The sequence below is a fragment of the Periophthalmus magnuspinnatus genome, chromosome 3, assembly GCF_009829125.3.
Source record: "Periophthalmus magnuspinnatus isolate fPerMag1 chromosome 3, fPerMag1.2.pri, whole genome shotgun sequence".
NCBI classification, from domain to species: Eukaryota; Metazoa; Chordata; class Actinopteri; order Gobiiformes; family Gobiidae; genus Periophthalmus; species Periophthalmus magnuspinnatus.
In genome coordinates this window covers 32,551,879-32,565,435 of record NC_047128.1, presented here as the reverse complement: position 1 = coordinate 32,565,435, position 13,557 = coordinate 32,551,879, and the positions used below count along the sequence as shown (strand labels likewise).

Sequence of the window (13,557 nt, the reverse complement as noted above, 5' to 3'; positions counted from 1 at the left end):
GCACTGAGAAGTCTGTAATATTTCCTTAACCAAATAAATGGTCAGTTTTACTTTGTTGTATAATTCTAATTTGAGATAAAGGTCAAAAATACTGTACAACTTCTTTACAAATGACTTTTTACCATTGTGGCTCAGTACAAAAGCATAAGGTTTTATTAAAAATACTCTCTACTTTTGCACATTACTCTATGACTATGACATGACAGCGTCTCTAAACTCACACACAGCATGTTAAACACCCTGAAAATGTATATGTCAGTGTTTGTTTCTGGCCATATTTCTCACAACAGGTGTATTTACAGCAATGGCAAATATTGTTAGCGCTATTCAAAATGACCCACTGTAAATCAACTTGCACAGAGGGATAGAGTGAGCAAATACGTGCCGCTTTTGTGATTTAAGGCTAGAGTACAGATTTGCAGTTTTTGGAAATGAGGAGTGACACATTGTGCAGACAGGAGAGCAGATGGAGGGATGTAAATAAAGGAATGTATTGGAAGAGTTGACATGAGTCTTCCATCTTTTTCTGCACCAAACCGACAGATGCACACACCAGACGTTCACGCCGCGTCAAGGGCTGGCTTCAAGCTTCAATAATCACACTGTCTGGCTAAAGCTAAGACACGCAATGCGATGAGTTAATTTATAGTAGAAGGGAGGAATCTGCTCCATCTTCAAATGATAATGAATACTAAAGAGGATAAGGTGGTGCTCAAATAGTGTACGCTTTGAGTCAATCCCAAGCCAGAATAAATAGAGGCTTTGTCAGGTTGAACATCTGGTGTAATCAATCAACTCATATGGGAAAAATGGCTCTATTAGAGAAGAGATGGAGATACGCATAAGCATGTCACCAAACTAAGTTGCAGGTAAGTTCTGTGGAGAGGCAGCCCTGCTCACAGTAAAAATGTTTAAGGTATTTTAAGTAATAAAAACACCTATAAATGCAAGATAGATAAAACAGATTACTGCCATATTGTAGGAACATTTCAGCAATTGCATCTCAAATTTAGACAAGCAGGTGGCCAATCCTCCAACAGAGAAGTTACATTATGATAACGCACTTTAAATATTCACATTTGTTGTTCAGTTTTCACTTAATATTTGGCTCAAGTATCAATAACAACACAGTGACTCACATGTGTCACATATTGCAAACCACTCTCCTGAAATCTCTTGCCCACCAACTGCGTGGCTCTCTCCAAAGTCCAGAAATATACAAATAAAATGGTGCAACACAAAGTACAAAGGCCACATCTGTATTCTCCTTACAGTATTTCATTGTCTGGATGAGTGCACTCTCCTTTGTGTTGGTGTGATGCCTGGTGTTTTTGCTGTAGGCAGGTCTCAGTGTGATACCATGCCCTCTGAGTGTGCTTTGATCATTGCACACTGCCAAAACCAGGAGCAGAGCAGGGAGGAGAGAAGAGGAGATCGGGGACGTATGACAAGAAAGGAAAAATGCATTTGGTGAAAAGGAGCGGCCAGAAGACGGGTTAACAGGAAAAGCAGAAGTTATAATACAGAACAGCAAGCAATTGGATTATAAAATATCACACTGGAGAATCATTTTAATCTCACTGGAAAAAAGAGAAAATACATGAGTGTACTCCTGATACGGCAACTTATCTCCATGATGACAAGCAGGCCATGTGACTTGTTAGATCTATGGAAAGGCAACCCTCCTCACAAGATATAACCCTGCTTTTCAAGATATAAATGAGCAATAAAACAGTTTCAAATTGTATAAATGCAAGACAAATACGTTTATGCCACATGAGGGAATATTCCAGCAAAGGAATCTCATCTACACAGAGATAAGAAGGGTTAGGAGTATCACCACCAGAAAAATGGCATAGTGTGTCTTTAAATGAGATCCCGAGATGAAAAAGAGCAGTGAGAGTGTTAAACCTGAATAAAAAACTATGTCTGGATCTCTCCTGCATTTCACTTATCTGTTTCACTTAAAAGAAGCTCATAATATCAGCTATTTCTGCAGTATCAATCCTGCAGGAAACACTGGACTTCATAATGGAAGCAAGATAACACTGAGAGTTATATATATAGGACCTTATAGTTATATGAATGAGAGCTTTAAGAGAAAAATACAAACTGACCACTTAACAGAAACACTTGCTTGTCTACAGTAAAATGACCTAAAACAGTTTACTTTGACGGACACAAAAGAGCATTCATTTGACTGTACATTTGTTGAGTTTCCTAATGAAGCCTTCATTCAGCTGAGGTTAATAAGAGATTAAAATCTAATTATATTATAATGATGGCATGACCCCTTTGCAGATTGATTTTTTGGTGTATGACTCATTCTTGTATGTGCTACTCTTTTTACACAAAGTTAAAGCCGACAGAGGGGCAAGGTTTTGGAAGTGAAAATTGAAAGTGTCTTGTGTAAAGGCTAGACTGAATAAGCTCCATGGTATTCTCCCTGTGATTGGCTGCCAGCAGTGGATTTAATTTATAAAAAAGAACTGACAGGCGGCGAACAGTGGAGAGAGCAGGGAGTTGTGGGTAAGTGATGGTAAATCTAATTTGATGGGCATTATGAGGTGGAAGAGGCCGGACAGGAGAGGGGCATTCACGAAAACCGAGTGAGTAATGGAAGCAGAGCAGCAGTGAACAGGCAGGACACAGTCTCACACCACTCATTCAGACTCCATTCAATCTCACTCAGAGTACACTGAGGACTACGCCTTCCAGGAAATACTCAACCACAAATGTTTGTCAGTGCCATACTGTATCCATCAATAACTCTAAAATATGTAAACTAATAAAACCACATGTTACATTACATTTAACAGATAAGATTCCGTAGCCGTAGAACACATTAAAAGTGTGTTAAAACTGCATGACGCACAGCTCCAAGTTGTTTAATGCGCTTATACCATGGCTACTAACCGAAATGTCTCACATGTGAACGTGAAAAACCTGTTCACTGTCTGTAAATGTCTAAAATATGTGTTATTTCAGTGTTTTAAATAAAGCCATTGCCTACATTCTACTCACAGCAGTTGAGCATTTGTTTACCCATTGCTGTGGTGTATTAATGCACGCCAGTTAGACATTGTAATTCTCACTAATGGTGGTATAAATTTTACTAAACAACCAGCATTCTGATAAAGCAAAACACTAGAACAGCGTGTCTTGGTTTGCGATGACGATTTGGTTAATTTTTTTGCCTGATTTCTTCCTGATTATCCCATTATTTTTATCACTGTGTCACTAATAAACTCCCCAAAGCCCAAATAACGCAGATACTATGTTCTATGTGCAGTGTGTGTAGCTTTCTGGTGGTAATGCGTGATGTTATGGCCTTGTATTGAATGTTCCACAGTACGGAATTGAACTGATAACTTCCATTATTTCATTATAGTTTGCATTTTTCTTTAGTTTTTTTAGCCTGGTGGTATGAACTGTTTGCACATGAACATTGACATGACTATGGAACATTGTAAAAAAGCATTATCTCCAAGGACACACAGTGCATATTGACATTTTACAAAGAAGTGCTGCATTAATCTAGGTTAAATATTAGTAAAGGCAGTGACTAATAGTTAAGAAATGTCAGAAAAAGTCTCCTGTCATTTGCAGCTCTAAAGCAAACCTAATATAGCCTTAATCCCTTGTAACCGGAGAGGCGCACACAGGGGGAAATGGTGTCATCGGTTTGCAGACGGGACAACTTTGGGATTACCATGGGGAAGTTGTGAGAGAGTGTAACACAGGAGTGCATACCAGGCCAGACAGCCAGTACTTATAAAAGGCAGGCGCACACCAACGCAGGAGCCGAGCAAAGCAGGGATTACTGTGGGAAATCTGTGTGAGGGATATGTACGGAGCAAAGATGGATGTTTGGAGAGGCTGACTTAACAAAGAAAACATAACTGCATTCAAGCACACAGTGACACTACAGACAACACATCAGTCAGCCAGATGGCATGTGTAGATTAAGCGCACGAGACACTGGGCTCTCGGCTCACACTCTGACTACACAGTTAAACTTAAAATACAGCCTTGAAACCAACTTAAACATGCTTTTCTAAGACGTAGCATCTGTTGTCAAATAAAGGGGTAAAGAGATAGGCCAAGTGTAACATTTTTATTATTAAAATATTGTCAGCGCTGATATAACGGCAGTAGAAATGTTCCTCTAGCATTCAGTAAGCTTGAAATACTAAATAATGTTTTTGTTTTTATTGTGACTGATTTAATTCACAGCGACATTCCTCCATCTTCATTTTAAGCTCATAAGTCAAAGGATGAGTGTCTCCGTGTGTCACTTTCAGGATTTCAAAAGCCTTAAAAAGAAAGTAAACCGTGATAAGTTTGGTTTAAATTGAAATGAAAAGTGGTATCTTTGTGTAGTAAAATACTGTACCTGTCTGAATGTGTCTAAAGCATCAGTGACGTGTTCAAGATAATGCTGCAGTTTCCCGACTCTCATCAACTGCACCCCATGGACTGGATGTGGATCAGGAAAGTATAATCTGTGACAAAAAAATTAGAAAGAAATAAAGAAATAAACATACGCTATTTATATTAAAAGTTACACAACAATTATGCAAGTTTCAGTATACTGTATAGTTAACTGCGGGTTGTACATTTAAACCATTGACATTAATGAAGACATATGCTCTGGTTCTTGATATTATATTATACAACAACATAGTAGATCACCCTTGTAATCTGTAATATTGATCTAAAATGGCTAGTATTAGAAACGGGTCCATTGACTTGCTCTTCATTGTGGCATTTCAACAAGATTTTTATTTATGTGTTATTGTTTTTGAGCAAAATGTACTGAATATTTTTGAATGCTATATGTATGACTTTTTATACAATCACAAAGTACAAAGCAGTTGGCGGAGATGGAGTCGAGGGGGTTGGTGAAAAATGGATGTTTTCTGAGCACTTACACTTTAAATGCAGGCCTATATAGCATTACTCATAATACAACTTTTAGTAAGCTAATGATGAGTGTGTAGTATTATTTAAAGCTCATAAAAGCTTTGCATAATCAACAGTCATCACATCTCACTATGTTATGGCTTATAAAGGGGAAAATGTATTCAAAGATTGACCACAGTGGCTTACAGTTATGTTCTCATTTGTGTGTTATGCTGATTGCAGATTTCCACATGACTAATATCACATTATCAGACATTTTAAACACTTGCTGACAAAGCACTGTAAGCCAGGCTTCATTTCAAAGCATCCCCTTTTTTGACCAGCTCATTTCTTCCACAGACCACAAAAGCTGTGTACACAAAGAGAGGCGGGGACATAAATATTCAAACATGTATGAGAAATAATAGGTTCTTGTAAAACCACTTCAGTTTTCAAGGTGGAGTAATTACAAGATTCCATGTAGCGTAAACAAACCACAAGAGGCTGTTGAACACACTCACTTCAGTTTAATGTAAACAAAAACTATGCAAGGATTCAAGGGAAAAGAGCAACGCTATGACCCAAGTCATTAATTTATAAACGTTTTGACTACTTTGTCCAAGTTCAAGTTAATTAACCTCTTGAAACCACTGCAACCATTTTACATTTATATTTTCCTCTTAATACTAATAAGCTATTTGTTCAAACAGTATCTACTTATAATGTATTCACTTATAATTACAAGAAAACCAAGATTCAAAGTCATCTAATAGGAACTTCAAATACCCAACATTATCCCTACATGAATAATAACGTATAATATTGATTTAATTAGTGAGCTTGTGACTTCACTCCTAATACAAACACACAGAGACCTTACTAATTATATTTTAGTTTGTGTAAAGCCTAACATCACAATTTACATAAAATTAACTTGCTGCTCGAGTTCTACTGCCTTTTACCAAGGGAATAAACTTAAAAAATATCCATGTACTTGGTAGAACAAGTTATTTTGTGCATAAAAAACAACCAGTAAACATCTTTAAACAACTGCACAGCTAAAAATAATGTACATTTGACCCTATACTTAACTTATGATAACACATTTTGAAGCATGATATTCCGGTACAGAGAAATATTGCAATAAACCATAATATTGAAACTACTTTATTCCATTGACACAAAGCAGGATAATCCCAGTAAACCCGTTTTTAAATATACTGTATCATTAAAAGTCCTGAGCAGCAACAAATAAATATCAGAATGAACTAATAACTATCCACAGAAGATATTTATTCAGCCTCTACAGCTCAAATCTTACATTACTGCATAAAAATAGCAAAAATCTCCCCAGTTTTGCAAAGAAATTGTGCAAACGATAAACACTGAGCCCAAAATATATTGTTCCAGCTTTCATATAATAAATAATAAGTGGATATGGTCATTATCGTGACAGGTCTACCCATACTGTATTTAAGATAAGAGCTAGATTCACTGCAGTAGAAATCCTTGTCAAAACTACAAACACAAATAAGACACAATAGGACATCTTCTTCTAAGAATAACCCTTATCCTTCTGTACAGTGGCCAGATCTAGTCAGAGTATTTTCATATTCAGGGCACAAAACAATACATCGTAGGCACATAAAGAATCCACTCTATCGTCCATATTGTTTAGATGATGAATTTCTAACGCAGCCAACCACAGCTGACTCCTCCTGCTGAAAAAATAGAGCCGTTTCACCAGGTTTCAGGATTTGTAGATGGACACAGTGGCTGACAGTTTGAGATCTTATGCAAATTATTGTTTAAGTTACTAATCCACCAACTACTCACCTTTCATAAGTGGAAATAATATTGGACTATGGGAAAAAATCACCACTTCAGATCAAATAAATGTGTGAGACTAAGACATGTAGTCAGTGCACAGGCAAATGTCCTCAGACACCTCTCTACGCGTGTTCCTGCAGGCGTGAAAACACTGATGTATTCATGAATATACTGTATGTGTGCATTGGAATGTGTTTGGCATGGTTTCACCCAATAAGCTCTGTGTATATGGAGCAGTCTGCAGCAGGTGTAAGAGCCACACTAATACTTCACAAACTGCGAGAGAAGGACTGGAAAATAACTGTTGAAGAGAGTGGGAGAAGAAAAGAATAAGGAATGAGTTAAGTACAAGTCTCCAGCAGCGATCTCTCTCTCTGCTGAAGATCTGAAGAGCCCAGAGGAAGACTGATGAATAATACCCACGTCCTCCTCCTCCTCCCACCCTTATCTCCCACACTCGCTTCACTCCTCAGCGCTCACCTCAATATCAGTTTAGCAACGCCTTTTTTCACGCAGTCCGTCCACTCAGACACCTTTGATACAGAGACTTTTCACTCACAACACGTATTCAACGGTCTTGCCCAATTTTCTAGTTTCTCTCACTCTTAACTACTCTATCGGTAAGTTCTCTAACCCTCACACTAGCTTACACTTATAAACACTCGCAAGAATCCTATTTTCACATTTACTTGACTCTATTATGCTGTAAAAAATATTTATTTCAGTTTACCTCACAGACATACTCCTTGACCTTGATTATTTGGCATCTTGTGGCTTGATTTAGTTCATTTTATTGTGTTAGTTTGCAGGAGTTGTTAGATTCTAGGTGAGAATGAAGTCAGGAACTTGGAATATTTTACAGGCATGTTAGGGCAGAGCGATGACAAAAACAAATGAATGACATGTTTTTCTAAGTATTAATCAATCTCAATTTTCATTTCAATTTTAGTTTGTCTTTTGACTCATTAAAATGAAAGAAAACGTCTCTCAATTGCAATTCCCTGAACAAAAACAAGACGACTTTTTAATCACTGTCATTTAACACAAAAAAAATTAAGTTTCTTCCTCCAAAATCTGAACTCTACTCTAAACTATACACTTTCACTGACAGAGAACTGGGTGTGGACCTCTCTGTTAAAAAGTCACAAGTATATGATTAATGATTAGAAATGATTGCATCTTGATTAAAATTTGATGAAGTGCACATCCCTGCAGCATGTATGTTTAAAAATGCATTTGACAATTTACCACTTTGCAAGAACGTACAGCCCATTATTGCATTATTCCTTAAAGGTCCTATATTAAACAGAATCAACTCTTGTGAGGTTTTAGCCATGTTAGAACATTTTTACCTCCTCAAAAACAGACCTGGAGTTGTGTTTTGTTTCATTCACACATGTTTGAGTAACACTTTATTAATAGGCTGTGTCTATATCCAAAGCTCAAAGTGCTCTGTTCCACCTTGTGATGTCACGAAGCGGTAGTTTTCAAGTTAACCCTATAGCGTCAGATGCTATCACCACTAACAGACTTGCAGTAAGGCTTTTCCACTGCCGTAACTCCGCAATGAATTGCGCTCTCATGTAAATTCAAACGGCATCTCAAAGCAAAGGCATGGGGCCCTTTAAATTTGTTACTGTCATTACAGTAATGTGCTTACGTTGTCCCTTGAAGATGGCCAATCAGAGCGCAAGTCAGTTATTCGATGCAGCAAAGGAAAAATAAGGATGGATATGTAAAATAGAGGAAGTTCTGTGAAAAAAAGGTAGATGCCGATACTTCCTTTAACATGATTTTTATGGGAAAAAAAATAAATAAAAGTCTAGGCGAGCTATAATGTTCTATAATGTGCTCAGTCCTTAAAGGGTTACCAGCTCCTTTTACCTTTAGTTCAGCAGAGACTTGCAACTCCAGGACAGAAATCATCCAAATGATTCTAGTTAAGGAGTATGGAGTTTAAAAACGCAGTGGAGCACTTCCTGTATTACCACGTGACATCACAACGTGGAGTGTAGTAGAGTTTTTTCTGTCTGTTCTGCCTAAATATGCAGGATTTGGTGTGTTAAACGTGTGAACAAAACACAACTCCAGGTCTGCTTGTGATGAGGAAATGACATTATAACATAGAACAGAAAATAGTGTAATATGAGCCCTTTAAATAAACACCTCCTCTGGGAATTCAAACTCAAAAAGCTACAATTATCTTGGCTAAAACAAAACAGCTTTTTAATAACTACCAACTTATATGTGTGAGTATATTCTGAGGTATGCTTCAAGATTATAAGAGTGTCCTGGACTTTAAGAGAACATTATGCTACTCAAACTTGTGTCATGTGTACCTATAAACTGGAAGTGTCCTCAGCCCAAATGCTAACGCTTCTCCCCACAGTCCAAGCTGAACACAGGCGTCTACAGCTGCGTCCATCATTTTGAGTTTGTACAGGTTTTCATCGGGAACGTCGTCACCTGCTGTGGACAGTGAACGTTTACACAGATTCAAAAGCTCCTGCCAGTCTGTAGAAAAACATAAGGAAAGGCAACAGACTAACACATGTAATTTTGAATATGAAATTATAAATGAATGCACAGAAACTCAAGAGCGAATTATGTGACGATTGAATAACTATTGAAAATGACTCTTAAATATCTCTTGTTTTTTAAGCAGTTGAAAAGTCAATATTGAAAGGATACTTGACTCTGCCCTCAGTCCATCCAGTCTGGGCATAGCGTCTTTAAACAGACGCCATGCTGCTTCTTCACCGGACAACATGATTACATCCTGGACAGAGAACAAAACAACACAGGTTTATAGTAAAACTGTATAATCATAATAAAAAATTCATGAGGCAACGTGAGCAAACTTGATTATGATAAGTTGCACAGTAGATAAGAAACAATAACGCAACTTACTCCCATTAAGTATCACAACAGACCATCTCAGAGTCGCTAATAATGGTCCACAAGGTAAGAGTTGTTTTTTGCTACTTGCCAGAACATGTTGGACTTAAGTGGTAGTCTTTTACTTTGACGGCATAAGGTCATAACCCTTTGTCATCTATTATCCCCTTAATAACAAAGACTGAACAACAATGGTGTATCTGTCCTGACCAAAGCTAAAACAAAACCATAAGCCAGCTCCATTTTAACTGTAGCCACTAAAGCTGGAAGAACACAGACAGCGGGAAAAAGACAAGATAATATTTCTCATTTTTCAGTTTTCATGTTGGGATACAGAAGAGTCGTGGGGGGTTGTGGAGAGGCGGAGCGTGACAGACACACGGGAAGGAGAGGGGAGCAGGCGATAAGAGCCGCTGGGAGGGAAACGCACAAGAGCAAATGGAGAAACCTATAGTGTAACATCTAAGGCCGTGGTACAGTGTCTAAGTCAACATGTCTGTGTGTGCTGGCCTGTGAAAAGTCACCTGAAATCCACCTTTCAATGCTTCTGATGCCTGAAGTGGAAACCGACTGTAGTGTTAAGACAGAGTAAAGCTGCAAATCCTATAGACTATAAAAACTTGGACTATATAACTTCTAGTGGAGGGTCCATGAAGATGTCATTGCCCACAGTATGGCATTAAGAGGTCTATCACATTCAATTAAGAATAACAACTTCTTAAAAATGCACCTGTAACTTGGCCTGGTATCAGTGCATTGGTATCGTCTGCTTATCTTCGTATAGATAGGTATTCTAGGCGTCAGGCAGGTTAAAAAACCCTGCACCGGAAAAGTTAAAGGTTTTAAGATGAAGAAATCCTCAAAGCCACTGGACATTGTTGTAAATGTTGCATTTCATCACTAAATCTTAGCTCGACAGATGAGTAATATAGGTACAATAATTGAATTTATGACCCCACTGCAAGGCTCCAATTTCATTTTGAAAGTATATTACACTGTTCTCACTGTAAGAAAAATAATTACAAGCTCCAAGAGTGTGATTATAATGTCCAATTATATTTCACAGCAACAAAACCGCTGCCTTACTTTTAATATTGCACACTTTGAGTTATTATGCAAATATGTCTGCCTGCAAAACATCTGCATTAAAATAAGATAATAATTAGACTTAAAGAAAATATACTCTGCATGTGTCCAGTGATGTGGCAATGTAGTTAAATTCTGGTATTGCTTTTCATATTGTGGTATTAAAGTAGTTGTATTATGTATATATCTGTGTATAAATAATCAGATCATACCTTGTCTCTAGAGTTGCATCTGTGACAAGTGCAGGTGAAATGGTACTGCTCTTCAAGTTGTTTCCGACGAACATCCACAAGCTCCAATGAATCGATATAACTTACAGTGAGCTGACAACGGGAACAGGAATTATTTGCACACAATACTTAATAGTACAGTAAAAGTGAAATATGTTTTTGTACAAGTAATAAGTAATTTATTAAGCTGCCAAACCTCATCGCCGGACTTGATGTCTTTAACAGCTCTGAGATGGAGTTTGGTTCCTTCAAACACCATCACGCAGTTTGGTCCACAGTCATGATTTAATAAAGATAAACTAGTAGGAAAAAAACAAAATAAAAATAATATGAAACAATATGAATGTAATGGCAAGGTTTTAGGCTTTTATTTTGAAGTGTATGTTTTTATTGTGTGTTTTCTGTTTTATTTTGCAAAGCGTGCCTTCATGTTTTTATCAGCCCAGCTAATTTTTTAGTTTGTTAGTTTACTTAGTGTTTTATCCATGGACTTTTAACCATTTTGGGCATTTTTATTTTCATGTTTGATCAATATTTTTGTAATAAATGTTATGTTGATACATCTGTAACACATTTTATTGTTGAACCGTGCTCGCTCTTGTCCTTCGAAACAAAACAAAACAAAGTGTGTTCTCACCCAGCCAATAATCACCTTTACAATAAGTTCTGGTTTCATTCATACCTCCAACATATTTCCATAAACCTTCACATGAATAAAATGTTTTTTAAAAGTTCTTTATTGCTGCTACATGTCAAACTGTATTTCATTGTTATTTATCTGACAGTACATCTATTCTATAAAAGACTTACAATAAGGAAGGAGAGATAGATGAGGAATACCTTTGGGTAAAAACATTTCTTTTCAGTCCTACATTATTCAGAAACAGTCAACATCTCAACTCAGATCTACATTGTTTACAGAAGTCCACAGATAAAAGTGATAAGAACGTCAAACAACTCGACTCAAGCTGCTGCAGCATCTCAGCAAAGTAAAAAAAAAAATTCAACAAATACATTTTCCGCATGTCCAATTCTTCAGGGCTTTTTACACAGGCCAGAGCCGACAGAAATGGTAATTGGCATCCACATATTTCTGGAAGGAAAGACAACACACGAGGAGCGAAATCCCTACACTAGATCCCTTAAGACCGGAGTCCATTCCAGCGGCACCGGCAAAGTGACAGCCATGTTTACGTCTTTATCACTCATCTGTGCGGCTGTCAAAGGGTTAAACACGGGGATGAGGGGATTCTGTACCTACTTGTTGAGCATGACAAACTGGGACACTCTGAAGAAGTTAAACAATCATGCAAATGCAGCTATTTGCGAGCACAGTCTGATAAAATGAGAGCAGATGTTTTGTCAAATTATGTGTCACTTAGCATAGACTTACAGACTCAATTGTAGTACAACAAGGATTTGAATTTTGGCGAGGCTTTTCTAAAAGTTCACAATGTCCAAATTTCAGATGTCTGGGTTTCTGAGAACATCACAATCCTCAATATGCTGGATATGGAAGGCGGGTAAAAGCACGATTGTTTATTTTTGTCATAATATAGTAAGTTTAAGGGTCTAGTCACTAAGAGAAAAAAATATAAGGTTGAATATCTGAACATTTTTCTGTTCTATCAATAGGAACCAGTAAAAGAATTGGTGGTTTTCAGACTCTATAATGCGATCATGTCATACTCCCAGAAGAGGGGGCAAGAGACAGAGTTCCCTATTGATTATATTGTACTTTGACAATGTTTAAATCCAGGCTCAAAACAGTTCTGTTTAGCTGTGCATACGACTGAAAGGTTTTTCTTCTGCACTCTTCTGTTTTAATGTTAATTTTATGATGATTATTTGTGATTATTTATGTTTTGTTTTGTGTGATTTTAAAGTCTTTCTTATTCTGTAAAGCATTTTGAATTACTTTGTGTAGGAATTGTGCTATACAAATAAACTTGCCTTGCATTTGCCATGAAATATCTAAAAAGTAAATTCACAAATGTTGAACCTGATCATTTCTATTAGTGACTTGACCCCAGAACTTATTGCATCGTAACTATAATCTTCATATTAACACTACAAATTGTAACTCCCCCTCTACCTGTATTGTATAATGTTGGCCAGTAGAATGTTGTGATGTTATATAAAACCCAGCAATACATTTCAAATCACATATTTTGTTAGGAATTGAGCACTCACTGCCACGAAACTGAATATTTTAAGTCACAAGCCCAGTAATCACAAAGAAGATATAAAGGAGTGTATCTACTGAAATGACTTATTTAAAAAGGACTCGAGTAACCACAGAAAACAGCTAGTCGTAGTGCACGCTTCACTTGGCTAATCCTGAAGAGCTCTGTGTGTTTTGCCAGCCTTTAGTGCCTCTCTCATTTATCATATCCTTATTTATCATGTTCATAGAGATTGGACACAGCAGATAGAGATGGAGTGTGTTTGCCAACCTCCGGTCTTTGTTGTAGAGCAGATACGGTGCAGGTTGAATATCAAGTAGAAATCAAACCTCTAAACGACACTTTTATCTGATGGAGAGCTGCTCATTTGCATACTAATTAGATTAATTAACCCAATCACACTGTGCACTATTAAACTGCTC

At 37.2% G+C, this 13,557-nt stretch overlaps 1 protein-coding gene across 1 annotated transcript in view; it reads right to left on the bottom strand.

Moving 5' to 3' along the window:
• Positions 1 to 4,101: 4,101 nt before the first annotated feature.
• smyd3 (SET and MYND domain containing 3) overlaps positions 4,102 to 13,557 on the bottom strand; it is a 46,990-nt gene continuing 37,534 nt past the window's right edge. Inside the window, exons 7-12 of the mRNA XM_033984643.2 lie at positions 11,146 to 11,248; positions 10,932 to 11,042; positions 9,427 to 9,514; positions 9,075 to 9,249; positions 4,397 to 4,505; positions 4,102 to 4,316 (exon numbers count right to left, since the gene is read on the bottom strand). Of these exons, the coding sequence (XP_033840534.1) occupies positions 4,212 to 4,316; positions 4,397 to 4,505; positions 9,075 to 9,249; positions 9,427 to 9,514; positions 10,932 to 11,042; positions 11,146 to 11,248 (691 nt within the window). The 3' untranslated portion in view covers positions 4,102 to 4,211. The remainder of the gene's footprint in view (positions 4,317 to 4,396; positions 4,506 to 9,074; positions 9,250 to 9,426; positions 9,515 to 10,931; positions 11,043 to 11,145; positions 11,249 to 13,557) is intronic.